Source organism: Nipponia nippon, unplaced genomic scaffold (genome assembly GCF_047370975.1).
Source record: "Nipponia nippon isolate SJK-2023a ecotype South Korea unplaced genomic scaffold, ASM4737097v1 scaffold_3, whole genome shotgun sequence".
Lineage (NCBI taxonomy): Eukaryota > Metazoa > Chordata > Aves > Pelecaniformes > Threskiornithidae > Nipponia > Nipponia nippon.
The window spans coordinates 1,908,286-1,933,878 of record NW_028262347.1 but is presented as its reverse complement, the minus strand read 5'-3'; the positions used below and the strand labels follow the sequence as shown (position 1 = coordinate 1,933,878).

The 25,593-nt window shown below is 49.1% G+C and overlaps 1 protein-coding gene across 3 annotated transcripts in view; it reads left to right on the top strand.

Moving 5' to 3' along the window:
• The first annotated feature begins 1,510 nt into the window (after positions 1 to 1,510).
• Positions 1,511 to 25,593, top strand: part of UBE2H (ubiquitin conjugating enzyme E2 H) — a 55,805-nt gene continuing 31,722 nt past the window's right edge. Inside the window, exon 1 of one of the 3 annotated variants that reach the window (XM_087766522.1) lies at positions 1,511 to 1,882. In XM_087766522.1, the coding sequence (XP_087622648.1) occupies positions 1,830 to 1,882 (53 nt within the window). In that variant the 5' untranslated portion in view covers positions 1,511 to 1,829. The remainder of the gene's footprint in view (positions 1,883 to 25,593) is intronic. The other 2 variants (XM_087766521.1, XM_087766528.1) reach the window with 2 other exon arrangements.

The window sequence follows — 25,593 nt, the reverse complement described above, 5'->3', positions numbered from 1 at the left end:
GAGGGGCTGGGCATTGCCTGGGCTCTGCAGCGGGGCACAGAAGAGCCCCTTCCCCAGTTGCCTGGACCCACAGATCCCCTTGTCCCCAAGATGATTTCCCTTGGCTCCCCTCGTCCCCCATAGCTCCCCACAGCTCGCTATGGGTCGTTGTAGCTCCCCTGCTCCCCACAACTCCTCTGGCTCCCCATGGCTCCACCTTTTCCAATAGTTTCCCTATATTTTCCCCGTTCCCCATGGCTTCTGACACCCCCCCTTACCCTCCCCTTTCCCCCTTTGTCTCCCCATCCCCACCACGGTCAGGGAACCACCTCACAAACCACGGGGTGCACCCATGGTGGCGGGGGGATGATGTCCCCACGCTGTGGTGGGCTAAGCCAGCTGCTCCCCCCACCCCAAACCCATGCACCTCCATTTTCAGACCCGGGAGGGCTCAGAGGGCCCCCAAACCTGCTGTGCACCCACACGGAGGGGTCTGGGTGCTGCAAGAGTGGCCTTAAGGCATCCCAAAAGCGATGGGATGCTATCGTAGTCCCCAACACCCTGAAATTATCCCTGTTGCCGAACTATGGTATTACACAGACAAAATACAAGGATTTAAAGAAATTAAGAGAAAATCCTGATGTTCCCCTCCTGTTCTCCCAGTTGCTTGGAACCGGTCAGGGAACCTCGAGGGCTGGGGAAATGGAGGACCCTCTACCCCAACGTCTCCCACTGCCCTGCTCAAATATAACCCCGTTCCCAAGTTCCCTCCCTCACCTGGGATGTGGATCCGACCCCCCCGGGGTGCGTTACCTCCTGCCCCAGCTGAAAGGGCGCGTTGGGGCCTTCAATGGAGGCAATCACCCCTCACACACGCACGCCTGTGGGGTGAGGTTCCCCCTTTTCTCAGACATTTTGGGGTTCTTCGGCTGCGTCTCTTCCCCGCATGAGGAGGAAGCGTTAGGGCAAATTTTGGGGTGATGCTGGGGTGAGGAATGTGGGATGTCCGCCCCGGGCGGGGAGTTGCCACGCCAGAGCCCCGCCGGCTTGAGAGTCACCCATTAGCGCCGTCGTCACGCACCCCGCTGTCACCTCCGGGACACCCTTGCCCCGTCCGGTTGGGTAAACTGAGGCACCGGGAAATGCTTTACCGGTGTCGCACCGGAAAGCCAGCACGGTGGCTCTGTGTTTGTGAGGCCTGGCCATCTGCCACGTCCCTGGTTTGTAATCCAAAGGGGGGGGGGGGGGAAGGTTTGGATTTAACGGTGGCTTTCCCCCGGGTGACACCGGCCACCCCGCCCTGGTGTCCCGCCGGGCGGTGACCCCCGCGCTGGCTGTCCCCGCTCTCGCCCCGCCGGGGTCTCGAACCCGCGGTCACTCCGACGCTTTCCCCCCCCCCCCCCCCCCGCGGTACTACAGCTCCCGGCGTGCCGCGGGGGCGGGCGGAACCGGCGCGGCGTTTTACGGGCGCAACCAATAGTGACGGTGCGGGGCGGTGAGGTCACCGCGGGTGACGTCAGGGGTCCAGAGAGAGGCTCCGGCAGAGGCCACCGGAGCGGGGCTCGCGGCTGAGGGAGCGCGAGGCGGCGCGGGGGGGGGGGGAGCCCGGGCGGCGGCACCACCACCACCACCACCACCACCACCACCACCACCACCACCACCGGAGGAGGAGGGCGGCGGCGGCGGCGACGACGACAGCGGCGACAGCGGCGATAGCGGCGACAGCGGGGGGGGTCCCAGCGGCTCGGAGCCCGGCGCCCCCCCGCTCCCCTCGGTGCCGGGCGTCCCCGGTCCGCGGCGGCGGCGGCGCTGACAGCCCGCCCGGAGCAGCGGGGGCGGCCGCGGCCACCATGTCCTCCCCCAGCCCGGGCAAGAGGCGGATGGACACCGACGTGGTCAAGCTGTATCCTTCCCGCACCCCGCTCACCCCCACCCTCCGACGGCAGCCCCGGGGCGGGGGGGGCCCGGCCCGCCTCCTCGGCCGGGGGGGCACCGGGGACCCCCCTCCGGTGTCCTCCCCCCCCCCCGGCCCCCGGGCGGCGGCAGCGCCCCGTTCTAAGGCCGGGCCTAGGCCTCTGCTTAGAGCTGGGGCTTAGACCTTCCCCCCCCACCCCCCCGCCGTGGGGTGAGGGCCCCCCTTACCGGGAGGGGAGGCCTGACCCCCCCCCTTCGCTTATTTTGGGGGGGGGTTAACCCTTTCCGTGGCTTGACAGCCCCCAGCCGGGGCGCCCTGGGGGTCCCTGCCGGTGCCCCCCCGCCGTGGTGAAGCCCCCCCCCAGCCTGGGTGCCCTGCACCCCCCCGGCCTGCGGCCCAGCCTCCGGGGGAGGGCGAGGAAGGGGGGAGCAGCTCCAGCAGCCACAGCCCAAAGAAAGGCTTTTGTGGGGGGTCATTATTATTATTTACTCCTTGATTTCAGCCTGCGGTTCACGAAGCTTCTGGGGCCGGCTTAAGGATTTAATTTTTTGGGGGGGCCCCCACGGGGACTGGCTCAGAGCAGACCCAGGGCTGGGGGACGGGGGGGGTCGCAGCCCATCTCGCAATAAGTCCCATTTATGTAACGCTCCGGGTTAGGTTAGGCTTTATTATTTTTATTCCCCCCTCTTTCCGCGATAGATCTGTTTATGGTTTTTTCTTCCTTATTTTTATTCTTGGCCCTTTACAGGGTGGCGAATCCTTTTTCTCTCTGTCTGGAGTGTGGGTGGCGTTGGGGAAAAAAAAAAAAATCATTGGGAATTTGGTTCTAGGATTGTTTTATTAATAGTTTTTGTTTACAAGGTGTGCCGAGAGGGGGTAGAAATGACAAGAGTGGCCGAAACGTTTTTCGGCTCTGTTGACTGAACGTGCCTGACCTCCCTCAGCGGGGCTCGGGTCTGGTGGCTCTAACTTGCCGTGTCCAGGGGTCGAGAAACGGGTCCGATTTAGTTCCCAGAGAGAGATAAACAAACTTACTTGGATTTTGTGGGTATTTTTTTTTTTGGAGGGGGGGGAGGGAGGAGCGGCACCGCTCCTGTTTGTGGCGTGAGGGTGGCTTATCGAAGGAAACTTCTGTTTGACGTTCAGCCTGCGCGTTTCTCTCTACCAAGCTGCTCTTCGTATATTTTTTTTTTTTCGCCTTGTTTTTAAGCAAATAGGAAATGACTACCGATCGTGCTTGAATCTGAGCTATTTTTATCCGGGGGTTTAAAGTTACACACATGTCATACTCTGCCGAACGCCAATTGCGATCGATGCTTAATCGCACCGGGAGGAAGGTTGGGAATTCCAGCTGTTTAATGTGGGGGGAGAAAAAAAAACCCAAAAAATCTTCCTTAGGGATAGTCTGGAAAGAGGTCTGGGCCGGAGAGGGGCCGAGGCCCAACCTGATCTGCTGCTGCTCTCCTTTCCCCTCCCCCTCTCTCTCCTTTTTTTTTTTTTTCTTTTTTTTTTTTCTCTCCCCTTTTTGTTCGATTCGTAGCCAGCATCTCCAGCGATCGCAGCATTTTAGGAGACAAAGAGCAGGTTTTTCTGAAGTGGCTTCGCTCGCTCTGTATTTCTAGCGGCGGCCGGGCCAAGCGGTGGTAGGTAGAAAGCCCCGAATATCTAGCATTCCTCCCGACGCTGGGTAGTTTCCGCTCTGCTCTTTTTCTCCCCCCCGACAAAAGAAACCCAAGGCTTTTCCAAAAGCGAAGCTGCTGTTATTGTCGGCGCAGCCTTCCCCGGTGTTTTGAGGGGTGAGGGTTAGAGCGGTTGGTCTCCTGCGGACAACAAACTTAGGAAGTTGGATGTGTCAGATGACTCTCCTCACCACTCCTCCCTCCCCAGCCTTTTTTGTTTGTCTGCCTGGCTTGCCTCGCCTGCCCGGGGTGAGTGCAGCTCGCTAGGCCCAGGCTCCCGAGATGCTTCCCTAGGGAATCTTCCTCTCTCTGATCTGAAATAAGGGTCTGGTTCCAGGGGTGGGAGCAAGGAGGGTCTTGGTGGTGACCAAAGGAGAGAGGGCTCCTCTGAAGGAATGTACTTGAAGGCTGCTCCTCCCCGGGGCTCGAGGGTTTTGTTGTTGTGTTGGCTTTTCTTTTTTTTCTTTTTTTTTCCTTCCCCCTTTTTGCTGCCATTTTCATTACAGTTTCCCTTTTCAGCCCGTTTTCGTGTCTCTGATGGAGAATAATGGCATGGATTTATGGCCTGCCAAGGGCTACCTTTTTGAGTAGGGAGGGGGTGATGGCCAGAGTGAATAACACCGCTGCCTTCTCCTGCTCTGACAGGTTTAGGAGCCGAGTGGGGTCTTTTTATTATTCCTATTTTCAATCCTAACACGTCCGTGTCCTTTTGTGGATGCCTCTTTGTGAGCAGGGAAGGGGAGAGGTTGCTCGGCTCTCTGGAGCTGGAGCCGGGGGGGGGGGGGGGGTGGCAGAGCTCTGTGTGTGCGCGTTAATGTGTTGAACTGATGTTTAATAATCGCCTGGACGATTATGTGCTGAAACTCTGAGTCACTCATTGTTTCTCTCCTGATCGCGCTCGCAACGTTGTGCAAACGCTGGGGAAGGGCCTGCAGCGGGGAGCCGCGCTGCCTTCCTCCCTTTTTTGGGGGCTGCTGCCCCCCGCCACGCTTGCTGAAGTTTCCTGGGTGACCCCTGTACCCGCAGAGTGGGGGGCCCTGCCTGCACCCCACCTGCGAGCGTGGCTTTGCCAGGAGGCTCCATGCCCCCCAAAACGCCTCGGGATCTGCTCGCCAGCAGCCTGGAAGCGTGGGGATGTCCCGTGGGCCTGCCGGGAAGTGCTCAAGCTCAAGGCCAGGCCTTTCCAGGTGGCCCCCTGCCCGGGTGCCCCCAGCCCGGGGACTGCAGAGTGCCGGTGAGGGGGGGATCCCATCCCCGGTTCCCTCCAGTTTCGGGGCGAGCTACCGGCCTCGGAGCTGTGTTTGCAGGCAAGAGGCCTCGGGCAGAGCTCGCAACTCCGCGGATTGGCTGCTCTGTTACTACCCGGAAACCGGGACCGGGGCGGAGCGAGCCGGCAGCTGATGGGGTGCCCCAACCAGCGTGTTTACACCCATGGGGGGGACGCACCCCGGCACCCCGCAGCCCCCCGAGACCGCGGGGCTGTTCGCTACCGGCCGCCGCGGCGCTTCCAAGCCGAGGTTTATTGTTCTGCGCCGGGAAGCAACGCGGGCGCTCCAGGGCGAGCTGTTCGCAGCCTCCCCTTGGACGGGAGTTTATTTTGCGTTGATTTATTTTCCTCCTTTTGTGGATAGATGCTTCTGGCTGGGTTGTAGTCCCCAAGCTCTATTTTTAAGCATCGGGGCTGGAAAAGGGAAGTGTCACTCTGCTCTGTGCCTGAAAGGAATTACAAATAGTGCCCAGCTTCGTTTGAATCTCCCTGTTCTGACCAGTTTACAGAGCTGAAGGCTCGTAACACGCGTCGGAGCTACCGGGGAGCGTAATACGCGGAGTGTTGCGCTCCCTTCTAATTTTAGGCTTGTCCTGAGTCAAGGAGAATAAAGGTACAAAGCTCCTTAGTTTACCTGCGGAGTATTTTGTAATCGCAAAACTCCCCGTGTTTGCTCTGCTGAGATCGGCTGAGGCAAAGGGTAGGACGCAGTTTACGTTTGGGATAAATTTCTTTTTATGTTCGTTATAGGCTTACACCGCTCTTATCATCCTGCTTGAACACCTTCCAAGAGTCCCGTTGAGCAATCGGACGGTCACGTGGCTTTGTTCGCTTTGGCCCGTCCCCAAGGGAAGAGCATGTGCGCTGGAATGTCTTGTTTTGGTAGGGTTTGGTGGTGTTTTGTTATTGTTTTGTTGGTTTTTTTTAAAGGATAGACATTTCTGGAAACTTTTACGAGTCAGAATGTAAATTTTAAAATGTCACGCTACACTTCTTTCTGCTCTACTTCTGGGGCTTCGTTCTAATGAGGTCTCCAGGGATGAGGGTAATCGCGTGGTGGTACTTCAAAACGCACAAAGACGTGGTGATGGCCCCGTTTCAGAACGGGGAGAGCCCCCCCTTCCCCCAAAGTGGTCAGAAATGCCGGCGCAGGTTGTGGCTTATAAACAAAATCCAGTTAAGTGGAGCTCAGAGCGTGTAGCGCTACCTGCCAATATGAGAACTTCAAATCCACGCATCGTTCTACCAAAACCAAACCAACTAGAGGGGAAAAAATAAATAAATCCTCTCTGTTGCCTAAATGACAGCTTTCAAGGGTATCATCTTGCCGCTTTTAGAGCTGAATGCGGTGGCTTTGCTGGCGGCTGGACTTTTTTTCCCCCCCGAAAGGACGGGCTCTTGGCTGGAACTGTAAGTTCACTCTTCCATTGTTGCCTTGTCAGTTTGATCGCGGAGGCTATTGAAGCTCGGGCTTGTCGAACAGACCTGAAAGCACGGTGCACCTGCTTAATCATATAATTGCGATGGTCCTTGAGATGAAACTGTAGAATATGAATTTGGTTAAGGCGGCTTGGAGCAGAGTGCCTGTTCTAGCTTGACATCCCAGCCCTATTTAAAATAAGAAAAATAAAGCCTTTGTATCGCTTTGCGTTTGGGTGATTTTAACTCTTTCTCCATCTCATTCCCCAAACTCAGAGCGGTGATTTTGGTATTCTGAATAGTGTGGCAGTCGTCTTTAGGATTATGCTTATGGTACCCAGTTCTTAAGACTAAACTGGCATTAGATTACTAAATGCTGATTAAACAAATCGTGGAGGCTGTTTCTTTGTAGTAGCAGTTTAAAAAAAAAAAAAGCGCACGCAGGATTTCAGTAAAACAAGTGGCTTGCCTTGTAAAATGGTGTCCCTGCTCTCCTTTCTGATGCTATATCTAGAAGGGTGTGCTTGATATTTCTTCTGTCTTTTTTAGTGAAGCTATGCTGTGATCTAGCCAGGCTCGGATTTGTAGTAGGTGATTGTTTTTAAGTGTCATCACGACTATCTTACAATCCCGGCAAGCTTTTGGAAACGCGTCTCGCTGAGTGCACTCCCACGTGTTCAACATTTTTTAGCGGTGGCAGCCAATAACATTAGCTTCGAGCATGGCTGTGAATCTTGCAAACCCTGTTAAAGTCTTAATATGTAGGATTAAGCAGAAGATGCCCCCTGATGAGGCTCTGCATTGTTTCATTTGCCAGGAAAATATTACATTTAATCTTCATGTAAGTACAGCTTGCGTTTTGTCCTGGTTCTGGTTATCGCTGTGCACTGGTGTTAAAATTATGTTCTTTTTTTAAAAACATTAAAAAAAAAAAAAAACTCATGAAAAGCTTGTAAGCAAAGCCTTGAGGTTGCTGGATGCTTGTTTTGTTGGTACCGGAGCAGCAAGCAGGAGGAGCTGCCCCGTGTTGTGCTGCTGCCTTCCTCTCTTGAGTTCATGGAAAGCAAAGGTGTGCTCTTCCAGAGCGTTTTCTGACTTTGTTTTTAGAAGAACATCAATTAATCGCTCCTTCAAGTACGTGCTTAATTGCTGTCTTGCCTTGTGCCTACCTGTTGTACCTGGAGCAGGTTGAGCAGACTGTTAATCTGCAAGCCGAGGGAGTAAATCCTGCAAGGTGCCGAGTGCCTCCTTCGGAGGGTTGGGTGCGCGTGGAGCTCGCACCTCGCCGCTGGATCGCTCTGGGAGAAAGGTGGTGGCAGCAGCTCGCTCCTCGGAGGCTCCAGGTTTGCTGTCTCCGCGCAAATGCCGGCAGCGAGGGGGAGATGCCTGAGGACAAGGGGGGCTGCCCGAGGGCGGAGGTGGTGGCTGGCAATCCTGCCCTCCTCCCGAAGGGGCAGCTCGCTCCGCAGGCTTTCCCTTCTTGGGCAGGATCCCATTCTTGGAACCCTCTGCCCTTCCCTGTCCTGTATCCTGTTCCAAGCAAAAGCATGCTTAAATTGAGTCCTGATAGACTTGTCTCTGATTATTTTCTTATTTTTTCCCTTTAAGCAAGGTAAAACAGCAGGAGTCGGGCTATTAGGAAGGGAAGGGTGCATCTGAAACCACTCCAGTGTAGAGCGATTGCTGGTTGCAGTATAACTTAATGTTCTCGGCACCTGTTGGTACTTTGTGCCCTTCTTAAACTGTGATTTAATTGGAGTCATAACCAGGATAAACACATAGCAGGTTGTTGTTAAGGCAGGAAAGTGCCCACAGTTAAAGCGACAGGCTCCCGTATGGAGTGGGTTCCCAGCCAAATAGCTCTCCATTTTACTGTCTGCTTAAATTAGAGGTGATGCGATGCTGAGGGAAAGGTGTCTGAATTTTCTGCTTTGCTCTCCTGCTGTTCTGGACATTATTCTGGCAGCAAAAATGAGAGATTGCTGAATAATATTTTTTTTTTTTTATATTGAATGTGAATTATATATGTGGGTGTGCGTACAGGAGTTCAGCATTTCACTGTGTGTCTTATTGTGTGCATTCAGCTTCCCTCCTTTCACTCCCTCCATTTCCCTGTGGATTTTGTCCATGTATTTCTGGAATAATGAACATAGAGCATTGCTCTTTGTTTTTCTTCACCAAAATAGAGCTCGCGTGACTGAAGAATCATACGACCTTGCCATCTCTGGTTTCTACTAGGTCATGCAGCCTGTGTGCCGGTGCCTGTCGATTCTAGCGGGGAGCTTGCGGACAAACTGCCTTTGCCGTTAGAAAACGCCCTGTGTGATGGATCTCCTACCACATCCCAGGGAAATGGTCCGAGTTCGTTTTATTGCTGGCAGAACCAGCAATACGTTTTTTTCCCCCCCCCTATAATTTTTGTATTCCTTTTTTCCACCTTCTTGGGATGTTCAGAATTGTTTATTCCTTGATGCTGATACACTTTGAATACTGCTCAGCCGTTGCAGAGAAGTACAAGCACTCACTCACTCATCGCTAAGACAATCTCTGCTTAGTCTTCGCCAGGCTCTTCCCGCTCCTGTCCCCGCTCCTGTCCCTTATGACCGCTCACCTCTAAATGCTATCTCCTCATTTTCGGGCTCCATCTTCTTCCAGTTCCTCAGCCTCTCTGATAATGGTCTGTCTGAGATTGAGGGTGAATTCAGTCTCTTGGAAAAAAGGTGATTCCACTGCCTCTTGGGCTTGTGTAGCCATTAATGATTCTCTGCAAACTGGGGCTGGTACTGGATTCAGGACTTAGATACTGTTTTTTCTTTTTTTACCATTCCAGCTTCCAAGAGCTGTCCTCTAGTCTTAAATCATTTGACTTATTCCCTGGAGCAAATTGATTCAGCCTTCCAAGAGAAGCCAAATCACTCGCAGTCCATTTTCTTGGCATTTGGCGTTTCAAATCAGGTAGAGGGGTGGATCTGCGTGTAGCGTTTTTAAACTGAGGTGGTGGTGGTCTGTCGACTCTAATCCCTTTTAAACTGCGAATTACAGAGCATGCCTGTATGTTCTCCGTGATCCACATACAGGAAAGCGCAGGAGGTGGTGTAGACTTCCAGATATTAGTGACTCGGTGTGAGGAGGGGATAGTAATTTTCGATCGTTTTCAGAGGGTCAAACGCTGCTTTCCAGAAATGATTGCATTTTGCTGGTGCGTGCTTTCCTTGGGCTAAATGCTAGAAGAAAGCAGCATAAAATATTTTCTTTGAGATTGTATAAATAGAGTGTCTGGGTGGATTATTCTGAAACGTTTTGCACTATCTGGCTGTAGCTGGCTTTAATTTTTTTTTTTGTGATACTCCCTTAAAAATGAATGTTTTAAATTTGTGTTAATGTTTTCGTTAGGAAAAGTCTGCTGCCCTTTAGGGGAGCTTAACCCTGGAGGCATTTGCCATCCCCTGTGAAAGGTTGAGGTTAAAAGCTGACAGTTGATTGTTAGATAAATTTTGCATTATTTCCAAATTCCAGTGGGCTTTTCACCTGGCCTTGAGCGCGCTCTCCTGCGAGAGCGGCGGTGGGGGACTTTAGCATGGAAATTATAGACGTGCAAATCATTGCTGCCTTCCCGACTGCCTGGGTGCTCTCCGTGTAACAGCTGATTGTTTCTAGTCTGTGGACCTTTTATAATGACGGTGTTGGGCCAGGCTATATCCAAATGGAGGTGAACGAGAGGGGATGAGGTGCGGTATGCATAATGAATGACTGGTATTGAGAGAGGATGAATCGTGTCCAGTCTGCCTGCTCGTGGCCCCTGAGCAAGGTATGACATGGAAAGGTAAGCTTAAGCGTGTTTGCACTGGAGAGAGAGACTCTGGCAGTCTGTGAAGTCTGAGATTTTGACTAAAACCTAACAGGGTTTAGGATAGGATCGGGCACTTATGCAGGTATCAAGCATACCCCCTGAAAAAGGTAAAAAAAAAATCAGTGTGCGGTACTAAAGCAGGCCTGCGTGTCCCTGATTAACCTCCGGCGTGGCAGATTAATAGATGCAAAGTTGAAGAGATTGATAAATTATTAACTTAAGCACTTTGGCATTTCTTGGTGGGCTGCGTTGCTTTGCTTTGTCTTGACGGTGGCAGGACCAGGCACGTTCTGGAGCTGCGAAGCGACGCGCGTCGGGGCAGGGGCGAATGTCCGATGAGGCACCCGCTCTTTTGCAGCAGAAAAGCTGGATGATAACATAAACCCAGGCTGTCTGCTGAGGTCTGACCGGAGCTTGAAAATCATTTTGTCCTTAAAGGTGTCTCTAGATCTAAATGCTATTTTAAAACTGTGCTGCGAAGCTGTAATTTAGTTTTTGATCACCAGTGTGGACATGGTTGAAGAGTTAAAACTCATCTTGGTTTTAGGGATAAATGAAGCTGCTTCTTTAAGTCTTGCTCAGTCAACTGTAAATGGTTTGAAGCCAGATCTTTTTTTATTTTGAAAAGAACCAGGTTTGGTTTTTAAAATGCATTTGAAGAGGGGGGGATGTCGGCTTTTCTTAAGCCCAGTATCAGCCTTGGGAGACCTGCACTGGGAGGAACCTGGTGCTTTTGAAACCTGAAGGAAGAGAATGTGGCATGGAGTTGGTGATGGATGCGATCCCAAACTTGCCCTCCTGTCCTGGCTGTTCCCAGCTGTTTTGTTTGGGGAAAGTCCTTTTTTTTCTTTTTTTTTTTTTCCTTTTTCTTTCTTTCCTCTTTTTTCTGTTTAGGGGTGGGGAGAGGTTTCTCCCTGCTGATAGGTTTAATCAAAGCTGGTGGAAGCTAACGCTCTTTTACGCTCTCCTTTCTGCTGAAGGCAAATGAAACCGGTTGTTTTTCTTCCGCCTAATACCATTAATTCAAACTCGCTGACCTTCCCCCTCAAATCTTCAAAGCCAGCACAGCCGAATATGAATGCGTGCAGAGTGCTGGTTTCACGTAGCAGCAAGGCAAGTTTTAAACCTCGCAATAACTGGGCTGCTTTCACGCTGAGCTCACGTTCTGTGCGAGCGATGTGTCCGTGTCAGTGGGACATGGGAGCGGTCCTCCGGTGCGGTGCTTCTTGAAGGTATCTACTTCATGCTTGACGGTCGCGGTTCCCTTGGACAAGAATGACATGTCGCGGACTGATTTCTGCACAAGTTTTGGTGATGGCCTTGCTTTGTAATCCTCTAATTTCTATGACAGGATTGTAAAGTAAACAAGGCTGAAATAAAGAAACAACCCTTCTAGGAGTGAAGCGCTTACCCTGGAAATGTCAACTCTGACTGCGATGTGACTCAGCATGGTTATACCGACTTACTCCTCGGTGCTACCGAAGCCACCTCCTACTTTTTTTTTTTTTTTTTTTCTTCTAAGGCTTTCAACCTGCCACTGTATCGCTTGTGAAATGAGGGAAGCAGTGAAAATAAGGAAGCTAAATGATCAGCGTTTTGTTTAACAGGCCTGGCATCGAGGTAACGTAATACTCCTGGCCTAGGGGAGGAATCTGTGCATGGTTATTGGGGTAAGCTTAGATCCCAAGAGGAGAATGTGGCTTTGAGAGACTGGGGAGGGCCGACGCTCGGTTGAAAAGTTGAGATGTCAGAAATCAGATCCTTGTAACTCAGCACCGGAGTCTGCGTTCCTTGAAAGGGAAGGTATGCGAGGAGGTGTTAACTCGCCCTTCTCGTGGCGGATAGGAGCGACTGCACCCCGCAAGCGAGCTCACGGCTGGGGCTGCTTCACGCTTTTTTAAAAATTGTGGACACCACAATGAACTCGTGTGTTTTGTGTAAAGCTCCAAGGTCTTGGATTTAAACAGATTCTGGCTTGCTTGCAACTGCTGAGAAAGTTATAAGTGAGTCATAATCCAAGTCTTTTTTTTTTATTACTTCATGGTTTCTGCCATGTTTTCTTTTGTTTGATGTTGGCAGTGTGACCAGAAGGTTGCCCTGAAAAGGTAAGTTTAAATACTTGCCTTGTTTGGATCAAGGAGGAGGAGATTCCGCCAGTAAATAGCCATGCTCTGCTAACTTTGCAGAAGGCAAAAGCAGTGCATTTTACACGTGGAGAAGAGCCACGGCGCTAGCGGCTGGGGCGGGGGGGGATCTCAAAACAACAGTTATGGTTAAGTGCAAGACTGAAGAAATATACCCCCATGGTTTCAGCAAGTCATCTAAACTGCAAACCCTGCTTTAATTATTGGTCGCTGCTTGACTTTACCCAGCGTAATACTGAGACTTGCATCTTGCCAAGTGAAACAAAAAAATACTGTAAAATTGAAATGATTAGCAATAACGTACTCGTAACGTGAAGCCCTTGCGTCCGTGCGAAGGCACTATTTTGCATTTAAAAGCATGCCACGAATGTGCATATGCTCTAAAAGAAATAAGAAAACGTGCTGACCCGCTGAAATGAACTTGATGTTCAGTCCTGCAAAGCTTATCGACCACTGGACAATTAAACCATCTGCCCATCCTCTGTTGCTAAACTCAATTTTACAGATTTAGAGTATAGATTGTTCAGGAGAGGGGTGCCTTTGATTCTCGGCGCGCGTTGAAGCTAGAGGATTCGATTCTTGCGTTAGGATTCGGAGCGATCAAATGCCAACGTGGGAGCTCCTCTCCCTGAGCTGCTTCGCATCGGTTCCTGCGGACACATGTCGATTTGTGCAGATCCTCCGGTGCGGTCCCTTGCCTCACCTTTACAGTCACTTCTGCTTGCTGAAAATTTGTCCCTTCGCACTGACCTGCTGTAGCTTTTTAAATGTCAGATCTCTGGAAAAAGAAAAAAAATCTTTCGTCACTTCAGCGTGATGCATCGGAAAAAGATTCAAGGTGAAGCAAAGATTTGCCTGTTTAGTCATAGCAAGAAATGTGTTTTGTGGGGTTATTGCCTGCGTGGGGATTCTAACGAAGGCGATTTGAGGCTGTCGTGCAAAGGTGCCTCGAGAGATCCCCGGTGCTGCTGGTGCCTCTTCTCAACGTTGTGCACGTGGCTTCGGAGCCGTACGAGCTCTTTTCCTCCCTTAGTTTTTCTCTGGAGTTGGTTGCGTAAGTGGGGATCGTCTATGAGAACAGCTTAAGTTATAACCGGCCAGTTTGAGTCTGAACTGGCATCTCTGTCTTGTTAGAGCCAAAAGTTTTAGTCCTCTGCTGATGAATATTGCATTTGATGTCGTTTCCTTTTTTTGGACCTCAGTTTATCTGTTTGCAAGGGCTTCCTGATCAGTGTGGCTGGGCTGCAGCGGGATTCTTCGGGGTCAGGAGTTGCATTAATGTGTTTGGTTTATCTCGGAATATGTACAGCTCAGTAGCAAGCGAGTCCTTAAATTGTCCTCTGTGCCTCTTGGTGGCTTCCAAAGTCGCAGGTTTCTTCGCTGCTACCTGAAGTTCAGTGTAATTAGGACACTTCAGGATATTCTGTGTGCGACTCTCTCTCGCCAGTTTTCTGCAGACTTGGAAGGCACAAGAAGCGAGTCTGAAGATAGGTGAACTTCATAACCCTCTGTAGGTTTTGTTTTATTTCGAATAGTGGCTGGGGATCTGTTGCCGAGCTCCCAGGGAAAGGCTGCAGAGTCAGGGGTGTGGTGCTACGATGCTGAAGGCTTTTACTCTCCTTTACAAGGCACTTCAACCAGCAGAAAAGCCCCTTAAAGGAAAGAGGGTCCTGAGCTGGCAGGTGATGTGCTTCTGCTAATAAGCGTGCCTTGTCACTGGTGTTAGTTTTCTCTTGCTCGTTTTCCTTAATACACAAAAATTGCAGTCAAGAGCATGTAAAACACCCGGCGGGGGGGGGGGGGGGGGGAATGTTCCCTTAGTTCTTCAGCAAGACATAGGATGGATCAGAAGCTGAAACCACTTGGCTCAGTCAAAGCCGTTGCATATAGGTGTGAATCGAGAACTGCTTTTCACCATTCGGTTCTCCCGAAGTCACCCAAATGGCATCAGGACTTTGCAGCGTGCACGTTCTCCTCTTAGGAACCGAATGGAGCTGACCAGGCTGCCACATGCGTCACAGAAACCCACATCAACTGTTTTTAGGTCATTACCAGACTGAACTAAATTTAGCATATGAGCCAGAAGCGTGAGGCTTTGTATCCAACCTCCTGCCCGGTCCTTATTTCTGGGCTGTCTGCTTGGGCTGTGCCCTACAGCCAGTCATCCATCTGCTGAAGACGAGGGATGAAATCCCTCTCTGCTTTTTCTTTTGAATCACACAGAGCAGGTCCACCGCTGCGGTTTCTTTCCAAAGTTCCTGAATAACACCATGGGAAGTGGAGATGGAGCTTGAGTCCTGGCTGGGTTGACAGTGGTTCCAGTTGGCCAAGAGGAGAAGCCTGGCCAGTTTTTGGTTGCCTGTGTATCGCTTAGCTGCCTCCAAAAGCTGTGGATTGCTGAGCTCTGGTTGCCGCCAGAGATCTGCACTGGTTTGGGGATGGGAACAGCTCGCATTCGGAGCAAAGGGGGAAGCGCTTTTCTCATGAACCTTAAAATACATCTCAAGTAGAGAATGTTCCCACCTCCTTTCTCTCGAGCCCCACATCTCTGCTAAAATGGTCGAGATGGCAGAGATGAGTAAAGGGGGGGGGGGAATAAGTCACTCTGACAGTACAAGGGAAAATGTCGAGGCTGCTGGGAGCAGCGTGCTGGTTCTGCGGTTCCAAGCTGTCCTTTATTTTAACGTCCTCAGTTGTTTCGGGATCCTGTTTATTTGCAGTAGCACACTGGTTAATTGGGGGTTCTCTGTGGATTAGTAATATTGTCATCCAAAATGGCTTCAAGTGTGTCGAGTCTGCTTAATTCTGATTTATTAAAGAAGGCTGTGATAAATGTGTGCCTTTGAAACTCTGGCTGGGTCTGCCGGGGGTCACCTGTAATTCAGAGCATCTGGCGGAGGTCAGCACTAGGCTTTTTGTTCTGCAGTGGTGTAAGCTTTGGGGGTTTTTTTTCAGCTCATCTCTGAAGGAGGAGATACTTCAAACTCGGTGACAAAGTCCCACTTTTCAGGCAGCTGCACCCGCTAACGACTAAACTGTGTTAATTAGGTTTTAGTGCAGTGGCAGTAGTGCTCCTTTGTCCCTTCTAGAATGGTGATCCAAACAGATGATGTCAAGGAATCTTCTGTTTCAGCTGAATTTAACTAATTATAAGAAAGCACTGCCTTCACTCTCCGAAGTTCAATAGCACAGTCTAAAAGCTGGGGATAGCAGTGGTCTAACAATAGCATTTATATTGATAGCGTGGCTTGTATGACGTTGATGTATGCAAAACTCGATGATAAAGTTCAGCTTTAAATTGACTGCTTTTTTTTGTTTGGTTTTTTTTGATCTGCGTAACAAACTTCAGGTATTGTTATTCCTGCAGGAAACCTTGAGGCAAGCGTTCTTCCTGCAGCTATCAGAAATCCGTGGACGTAAATTGGGATGGCTAATTTGTGGAACTCCCCTGGGCTCTGTCTTCAGATAACTGATGTGCCTCTCGTTAGGGAGTTGCGAGGGAAGGGGGATAATTAAGCCTGAGCAGGTGTGCTAGAACAAGCTCTTGGATCAGAAGCAAAAGGGCTGGGCGATGAGGAGCTCCTGACTCCAGAAGGTGCAAACTCGCTCCTCTCTCCTGGTCCCCCTCTCCGAGTGGATTTGGTGCTTCTGCTGGGTAGGAAGCTTTGCTTTGAAGAGCTTTAAAATGGGCACCTTCCGAACCCTTGCAGGGATTCTTCCCGGTCTCTCTCCAGCCCTTCCATCTGTACGGCTCAGAGGTGCTTTCGGAGGAAACTGCCTGGCCACAGCGACGAGGACTCTGTGTTCCTGTGTTTTAGCAACACCCTCCGCTGTTCTGCTGGTCACGTTGTAAAAAAACCCTACCTTTTTCCCTTCCTCTGATTGTGGTGGTGTCGCTTGCGCCAGAGCGGCTTTAATGAACCCCTGCCTTCCCGTGAGGTGCCCAGGTCGGACATTTGTGTGCAGAGGCTTAGCCACGCAGCTAGAAAAAGCCGCAGCGCTTGAGAAATAGCCCGGACGACTTGCTTTTGCTTCTGGTGCAGCTGCTGAGCGAAGGCCCGGTCTTTAAAGCCTGGGAACCGTAAAGAAAAAAAAAAAAAAAAAAAAAGGTATTTGACATGAGTGAATGCAGCGTAGCGGGTGTCCCAGGGTGAGGGCACCCTCCGTTCTGGGCACCGGTGCCACCCCGGCTCTGCCTCGCCGCGGTTTTGTTGATGGCTGGCGAGCTCCGGCCTGCTGGTGCATTCCCATCTCCAAACAAAGCCCCAGACGCTTTGTTAGGCTCCTTCCTTGGCAACCTTTCTGCCGCGTCCCTAAAGCTTGCCTTTCCGTTGCACAAGGAAGCTGGTGCGGGGATCATTGTTAGTCTCCAAGTACGGCTCTTTCATGTCTTCCTCTCGAACACAATGTATCTTTATACCTGAAACTTCAGGAAAATCCTGTACAGTTAATCCTTTGGGAAAAGCCAAAAACCCCTCGGAAGCGCTCGAGACTTTTTAAAGATACTTATTAGCAGGCAAGTGTTTAACTTCTTGGTGCAAAAGCCGCTGGTAGGAACTGGATGCAAGAGGAATTGCGGAGACTAACGGAAGCGCCGGCCCGATTTCTTAAATTTCCAGGGCTGAGAAAGAAGTGAACTTCTTACAGATGGTTTGGCGATTAACTGACAAAGCCGTGCCATGTCTGGGGATAGAGTTAGTGGCTTGATGGATGGGAAACGGCACGTATCGACCCTCTGCCTAACCTTGGAAATCTCTCTCTGTTGGTATTTTCTCGAGACTGATAGGTACAGCGGGAGCCGACCTGACTTGGTGTAGGTAGAAAGCTGATTGATAGACCCATCTTTATAAACTAAATCTTGAAATACTGATGGCCAAATGGACTGAACAAAACAAAGCTGAGGCAAAACCACTTGCCTTGTGCATCTTGTCTGTTTGCAGCCGGCGCCGGGATGTTGGATCTGTTGATGGGATCTGCTGAGGAAGCACTGAATAGGCTACAGTGCCCCATTGCTCTCATTACGTGGTAAGAATAAAGAGGATAATTGATGTAATAGCGATGACAATGGCATATTGGATTGTTGTAGGTATTTGTGTACAAAATTGTGGCATGCAGGAGGCTCCTACAGCTTTTCTTTTAGCAAAACTGAACGGCAGTTTCCTGGTACATGGGACTGTTTGGTGTTTTCACTTTATATTGCAGGTGACCTAGAAAGAAGGAAAACAGTGTCTATAAGCTTTGGCTGCTGTGTGTAACCAAGGTCTGAAAGGTGCTTGTTCTTAAATCACTTGTTTTTTTCTGCTTTGGTTTGAGAGAAAACAGTGTATGGTCTGTGTTGGAAACTGTGGTCGTGGTTGTCATAACTTCACCGGTGGTTCTGTGATTCAGCTACGGAGTAAAGTCATCTCTCGCTCTGTCCTTCAGGTTTTAAAAAAAAAAAAAAAGAAAAAAACCAAACAACAACATTGCATGTAAAATCCTGTCTGAGCTGTTCCTTTAAAACATCGCTCCTGAGATGCCTTTTAACAAAACCGAGGAGGGGAGAAGCAGATCTGATCCCTCCAGAAGTTCTGGCAGGCTCTGTCAGGACTCCTTGCTGGAGCCCAGAGAAGAGGACAAATCCGATCCTCGTGGTTTCGCAGGCGGTCTGTAAAATGCATACTGCCCTTAGGTTCCCCATCACCGTTTTCAGGTGGGCCCTACGAGGTGTGGGTGCTGTATCAACAGACTCGTTAACGGACACATTAAGAGGTAGGCAGCCCCAAGAGCGATGTTCATCCTGATGGTTTTCCACCTGCTAGCAAGCCGCTCTGTCTGCTGAACCTGAGACTCAGCAGAAGAGCAGAATTTAACTTGTTCTTGAAAAAACGTATTTCTAATAAAGCGGTTTGAAAGGAACAGAAATCCACAGGTGCCTCGGGGTATGATCCATCCTGAAACGAACACCTGTATCTGGTAGAGCGCCATGTATTGCTTCAAACTGGGCTGTTACGGGTGGTGGGAAATCTGGATTGAAGCCACACAGTGACTTTTCCCCTGTGTTACTTGAGGTCAAGGGAATTGTTCTAATCTCTAGCTTAATTTTCAAATTTAGTTTGCTTTTGTTTCCTACCCCCATGCGACAGAAATAGCAGTGGCTTCTGAGATTTGTTTTAAAGCTCATTTCTTTGAGGACTGGCAAGATAACAACCCTCCTTCAGGAAGGCTCAGAAATGTTGGAGCTTCTGGCTCAAGCAGCAAAGTATTCTGTAACAAGCAAAAAAGTTGAAGAAGCTTTGTGAGGACCAGTGCTGTTTAATTTTCACTGGCACCGTCCACTTCAATGCTTGCTCTGGGCTCCCAGTCTTATTTACAGTTTGAGCACAGCTTGCTCTAGCTGGCATTTCAAATAGCTGTTGCTGTCTCAATTCCGAAGACTACAGTTTACAAAATCCTTTAAAAAACAAACAAACAAACAACAAACACCCAGTGCAGGTGTGAGCTCAGCGAGCAAGAAATACATCATTAAGTATTTCCATGTCCTCTTGCATCTGCTGGTGTGGGGTTGGAAGGAACTCTGCGAAACAACGCTGTAGATAGCTCGGTATCCTTGGTGTGAGAGGTGCTTCCGGAGCTGCTCTGTCTTTTGTTTCTGCTCTGATGTTTCAGATGCTCTGCTCCAGCTGTCGGCTCCGTTAGGTTTATAGCAAAGGTCAGCAAAGCAAGCCTCTTCCATAGATCCGGTTTTAAAGCAAGCGGAGGCAGTACATCTAAGTAGGTGCCCCACAGCTATCTTTCCAGTCAAGTTGCCAAACCCTTCTGTACTTGTTAGAAAGGCAGCCCGAGCAATGAACCGTCTTGCTCCCATCGCATCTGCTGATCACATGGACCAGTTCTTGGTGTGTTGCCAGGGTTTTTGCGCTAAACCAGCTCTTCCCGGTGAGTCTCACCTCTGTTGTGCCTGTACACACACACAAAAAAGGAGAAATCTCACGGAATTATGTTCCTGGCAGGCCACAGAGAGCTGTCGTGAAGTGTTATCCTGATTCCAAGGGAGCGGGATCCTAGGCAGGACTTTAAATGTGTTTCCTCCCCCCCTCGATGTTTTAATAGTTCAAGCTTGAGCTTGTTTGTGCGAAGCCTCTTTTAGAGAGGACTTCAGGATTTTTGTTGAAGAGAGATCTCTGTGTGAAGCATTTATTAAAACAATTCTCAGGATTCCCATATTTAACGCTTTCTCAATTCAGTGTTATGATGTAGGTCAAGCCGATGCAGCGTATCAGCACCCCCTCGGTGAGCCCAATTCAGCATCCCTTTCAGGCAAGAAAAGATCCTGGTAAAGGGGAACAAAGAGGATGGGGACTCTGGTTCCAGAACTGGTAACTGCTCTGTGCCAACGCATCACAAAATTAAGCTTATGTTCAACAGAATATAACTCTGAATTTACCAGAATGAAAATATTTGCTTCGACGCTTTCTCCTTCCCCCCATTAAACTCTTTATCTTGTTTAAAATCAAGAATTTGAGATACTTCTAGATTTTTTTTTCCTAAATAAAAACTCCTGCCAAAGCTCAGCTGCTGACCTCCTCTGCATCTGTCTGCTTTGACTACAAACATGTCACGTCCCAAGGGCTTTACAGCCTGAGGAGATGGTTGTTTGTACGTTTGGGGTTTTATGTCACTGTTGCCGAGGTGGCTTGACATGCTTGCAGTTTCTAAATGACTGTATAGGTTTCTTAGAGTAAAAAAAGCATTTCAGTAAAGTCTACGGAAACCTAAACCAAACTTCACTTGAGGGAAAAGGCCACATATTAAAATAATGCATGTCTTTGGGAAGTCTAAATTAGTGAAGTATTCCAACTGTGCAAAGACGTGAAAAGCATTTTGCTTTTAACAGACCTGGTACGTTCTTGTAAAACACGTGATGGGGCACAGCCCCCAAAGCGCAGTTAAATCTCGGGCTTGGTGTCAGGCCTAGCGCGCGTTTGGGGTCACGCTCTCAATTCTGTGGTTTTACAACTACAGTTTCTCTTTCAGAAGCGTTTTGGCACTTCTTGAATCCTCTCAAAGAGGAAATCAACTGTACCCAACACAACTGGAAAAAGAAATGATTGTATTTTCTCCTTCTTATATGTCACTTAAAATGCACTTGAAATTTCTCACTTGTTTGAGAAGTTTATTATTCGTACATTAAATACTCCGTTCCCACCAGTATGTACAATCACCATGGTAACAAGCTTCTCTTGATGGAAGCTGTAGCAATGCAAATATTCTATCTAGTGGTTTAGCTTAGGGACAGATGTATGGCCATGTAAACTACTACTGCCGTCGTCTTCCATGCTTCTGGGTCTGACTCTGGTTTCCCCCGTGACTGACTTTGAGTGTCAGCGTAGCGAATTCCATGGCGTCTGGCTCGGTGGCTGGCTGAGAGCGCGAGGTTCCCGATTATTTCCGCCTTGTTCACACCAGGTGAGCAGCTTGTATTGCACTCTTCTGGGAGGCTTGAGCGTCGGGTCAGAGGAGACCAGTGCAATCGTATCGTGGGGACCTTTTCGCTTCTCCGGTTATCCCAGAGGAGCCCAGGGCTTTATGCTCCTGTGTCATGGCTCCGTACGTTGTCTTCCTTGCTAGTGCTCTTTGGTAGGATGCCTTCCTCAAACTGTGCAGTCATCTAGGATCCATTTAAGGAGTTTGCTAATTGACAGTTGCTTATCGTTACGGACTAATTGCACTTAAATTCTCTTGGTTTCTAGTGTGTCCTCTTTTACAGAGATTCAAAGAACTCCTGTGCTTGTGGAGGCAACGCTGTGTTGCGTTACGGTCACGCATGGGAACATCAGTTAAGCTGTAGCGATCACAACTTCATTCCGACTCCCTTTCATCAGGTCCAGTCTCTTCTTTTCGTGTTTAAAAATCCTGTGTGCCAGCTTCTTCTCAACTCGACTAATGCATTTTAGTGACATGGTTTAGAGGAGGACCAGGCAGTTAGGTTAAGAGGCTGGGCTCGATGATCTCAGAGGTTCTTTCCAACCTTAACGATTCTCTGATTCTGTGATCTCCCTGCCTTTCTCAAGCAGCACCTCAGCAACCCTTGCGTAGGTCACAGTTTTTTAAGTGGTTTCAAGCCATTTCCATCCAACGTGCTGCTCCTGGGACTGACCAGCACCATGTGTAGCACCGAAACACAGTCATCTCGCAAGCAAAGCTCTGCTGCGATGCAAACGAGAAGGTGTCACCCTGGGCCTATCCGTGTTCTCATCCTGCATTGCGCTTGGCTAACCATACCCAGTAAAACGAGGCCCTGGTGCTTGTACGTGTGGTGTTCTTCCTTGTCTGTAAATGCAAATGAATTGCACAGTAATCGGCACCACAAAACTAGAGTTTGGCTACGGCGCTCGTTATCTACTGTCAAAATGACACTGGTTGTGTTCCCGTCTAATTTGATGGTGAAGGAGCTCTTGCTGCCACCACTGCAATTAAATGTTGACCCATCCAGTGGAAGCCTGAGAACACGGATTTAAATGAGTTCATTCCAATCTGTTTTCTCTACGGGAAAAAAAAAAAGTATCTGCTATCTCTTTTTCTAAAGAAGTTGAAACTTTTCGAGGGAGTGGCGCGGCGTTGGGGAGGGCAATGAATTAATTTGTTTCCTGAAGGAAAAGGGCAGTGTTATTCAATCCAGCATGGTATGAGATATACTTTGTTGTCTTCTTGTGGTGGTTCCCTTCACTTCTGGTGAGGGAAGACCAGGTTTGAAGCCTGGAGAATCCTCTCTGTAGGAAAAATGCTGACTTCATTTCTAATTGGTTCCTAGCAGGCAACTGGTATGCAAAGTGTCTTCTGGGGAAAGCTGGCTTTTCTTTCCACCTTTTCCTTATTACTCAAGTTTCTTGGCACAAAGTTCAGTGGAGAGCGGCCAGATGTAAATCTTCAAGGGCTCCAAAGTAAGCCAGCCAGACTGGAGGGCTTGCTGGAGCAGCAGTTCCTTCGCCCCAAAACCCCGATTGCGCTCGCAAGGTGCTTTTCAGTACACGTGGCTGCGCTTGGAAAGTGCCTTTTGATGGGGGTGCTGGTGACTAGGGTGTTTTCTTGGGGAAATTTGCTGTCCTTGATGTGAAATTGTGAAGGGTGCGTGCAGAATAACTTAAGGATGCTCTTTCTTGTGTGATTTCTCATCTCAGTCAGTTAAAATCTGGTAGAGAAGCAGTGAATAAGGTGGTTTTGGTGGTTGTTGTTTTTTTTTAAAAGCAAAACTACATTTCTAACAAAACGCTTGTGTGCAATAAAATAAAAACTCAGCAACCAAGCACAGGTTGCTGTTCAGTTATTCATTCGCTATTCCCTCGCTTCCAGAGCGTTTTCGGCTGCCATCATAACCGGCCGTCGTCTTGCAACGAGTGAAACCACCTCTGTGTAACGCTGTCCCCCGTTCACTTGTCGCAGCGGTAAGGAGGGTGAAGGGATGGAAAGCTGGTTGTCTTCAGAGCTTTCCACGACTGCCTGCAAGTGGCTTGCTGTCCTTCTAGGATTTAAGTGAGTTTTGTGTCTTTCAAAGCTGTGGGGTTCCTGGGCAAGCCCAGTTCAGGTGAAGAAGATTGAGATTTGCCCCAGGGACGTGCAGATAAACTGCAGATTGCCCCAGTGGTGTCTTCCCTTCTTGGGGCTGCTGCAGACCACGGGGCTGTGGATACCGACATCAGAAATGCTGCAAAACAACATCCTTGGCAAATAGGTTCCCTATTTCTGGTGCTAGAAAACCCCTTTGCTTGAAGCTGGAAACTGTGAGCGTGCCCTGTGGCAATGAGAATAACTAGTTTGGGGGAAAACCGATGGATTTTAATAATCTGAATGGGTTCAGCCTGGAGTTCTCAAGAAGTTTGCAGCAAACAAGGTGACTAAAAAGTGCTGCCTCTTGCTGCTCAAAGAAATCAAAAGAGTTTTTTTTCTTTATAACCTTTTTCGTTTCTGACTACGTGTCCTTTCTTCTGGTGTGCTGCAGGGAGAGACAGAGAAGTGTGAAGAAAAGTTAAATGTGAGTAAAGGGCAGGGACTTTTACTTGGGGAAAATAAGAATAAATATTCCTGATGCTTCAAGTGTCAAAGCCCTGGTGCCGGCTGTGGTTTCACGTGTGCAACTGGCACCTCGGGTAACTTGTATCAGATAAAGGGAGAGAGTTTGGAGGAGGCAAGGCAGCCTGTGAAGGCTTGGAGGCAGGGAGGCGACGGAGCTGAAATTGCCCTTTTGCTGCCCACGCGTCAGTGTAACCGGTAACGCCGCTAAATCATAGGGCTCCTTACAGATAACTGCAGGTTGTGTAAGTGCTTCTTAGAGTGGGACTCGTTCGCCTTTGTAAGAAAATAAACATGAATAACCATCAGTCCCAATATTAGAAGCTATTTACGTTGCAAAACTCTGCTTGCAAATACTTCAGAAGAATTCACACCTCTGATGCCTCGAACAAGCAGAGCGGTGCTTTCTGTACCACAGGCAGCTGGAGCGGCTGCGCTTCCATCGCATGGGTGGTGCAGCGGCACTCACCGCCTGCAAAGCTCTTCGTGAAGGAAAAAATCAACTGTATCAATCTTGTTTTTAAAACACCTTTTGTCACGAAATATGCAGATGGTGAGTTATTTCCTCAAGGATAGGTTCTCAGCTGCTTAGGTAGCAGAGCTGGATGATTTCTTATGTTTTTAAATATACACAGATGTGGTCGTACCGTTTTCCTTCAAATTCAGAGCGTCTTCGCTGCTGAGGTTCTCCAGCTGTAGACAAGAAATAGATAAGAGAAAACGTGGCAGAGATGCTTAGAAGGCAGGGACTTGCTTTCTGGTAATGACCATCGGCCTATCTGCAACTTGTATGGAGATGCATGCAGATAAATACATAACTTTATTTTTCCGGGGGGCATTCCAGCTTTCTGCTTTATCTGCCACTTTGTGCTCATGGCCGCTTGTGTCACTAGGCTTGTAAAAATATTTTCAGTGAAATATTTTTAGCTGGAAAACCAATTTGCCCAAGCTTAAAACTTATGTTAATTTTAAAAAAACTTAATGAAGGGATTTTTTTTTTTTTTTTAGGGCTAAATGTTTGCCAGGAAAAAAAAAAAAACCACTCAACCCTGCAAACAGACTAGCCATCTGTTGGCCGCAATGTTCATCTGGGATTTTGGGAGATCTGGGTGTGAAGTTGAATCCTAACAATTTTTTTTTTTATTCCTGTAGGGGAGATCCAGCCCTACAGTGGTGGGTGGCCCCGCGCGAGGATGAGGGAATGGGAACTCGATCCTGGAACAGGCAAATCCACGGTGGCCAGTCTGTTTCTGACTGATGGTTGGGCAGTCTCTCACTCTCCAGATTTGAAAGGTTTTGTGTGTGGGTTTTTTTTTTGTCCCAACGCAGAATGGGCAAAACGCTTTAAATCACTTTTCATTCTGAGCGAAGAAACAATTTTGTACGAGCTCAACCCTGAACAATAGAGCCTTGATCTTGATAGGGGGCTCTGGATGTTACTGTAATGCTAATACGTGGTGCGGTTGGCCTTTGCGCCTCTGGCACATTTCAGGCACTATATAGGGAGGCTGTAATCAGCCGCAGAAAAATTCCCTTCTGTCTCTCCCCTAGCAACCCCTTCCGAACTGATATTTGAAAATAAGCTTGCTTTCTATATCATCATCTAAATATTTTCGACACTTACTGTCATTAAAATTCTCTTAATGGTTTTGGGACTAAGATAATTTATCCCCAGGTCCTCAGGACTCCCTTCTAGTTTCTGTGGTCTTAAGGTAAAGCTTTTGAACTTCTTATCTGTTAGAAACCTGACTTGTCTCCAGATTTTGCTCTTTTCTCTTGACTTTTACACTGGCTTTATTTAACACAAAGTCAAATTAATATACTGAGATGATAAGGAGATAAAAGCAGCAAGGCCATAAGTCACCTAGACGAGTAGGAGCAAGCTGAGAGTCTTGAAAGGGATCTGGTTGTATTTTTGTTAAACGTTTTAGCGCGTGTGTTACAGGGTGGTTTTGTAGCTCTGTAATCTTGACGCCATGTACACGCGGTGTAGCCGTGTGCCCTGCAGTGGAAACAAGGCGGACTGCTCGTACCAGTATGAACCACTGGATTGCCACTAGAATCAAGAACGTTAAAGTCTTTGTTCATTAACTGCTCGTTCTCTTTCTGCAAATCTGAATAATGAAAAGTGGTGAGAGAGAGTGTGGGCATAGAGGAATTCCTCTGGACAGAGGAGACTAAAACAAGGTGAGGGGTTTGTGATCTTCCCCGTAAATGCTGACTGGGGGTTTGAAGTCCTGGGCGCTCGCAGGAGCGCTTTCGGCACAGATTTACATCCGTAGTCGATTGAA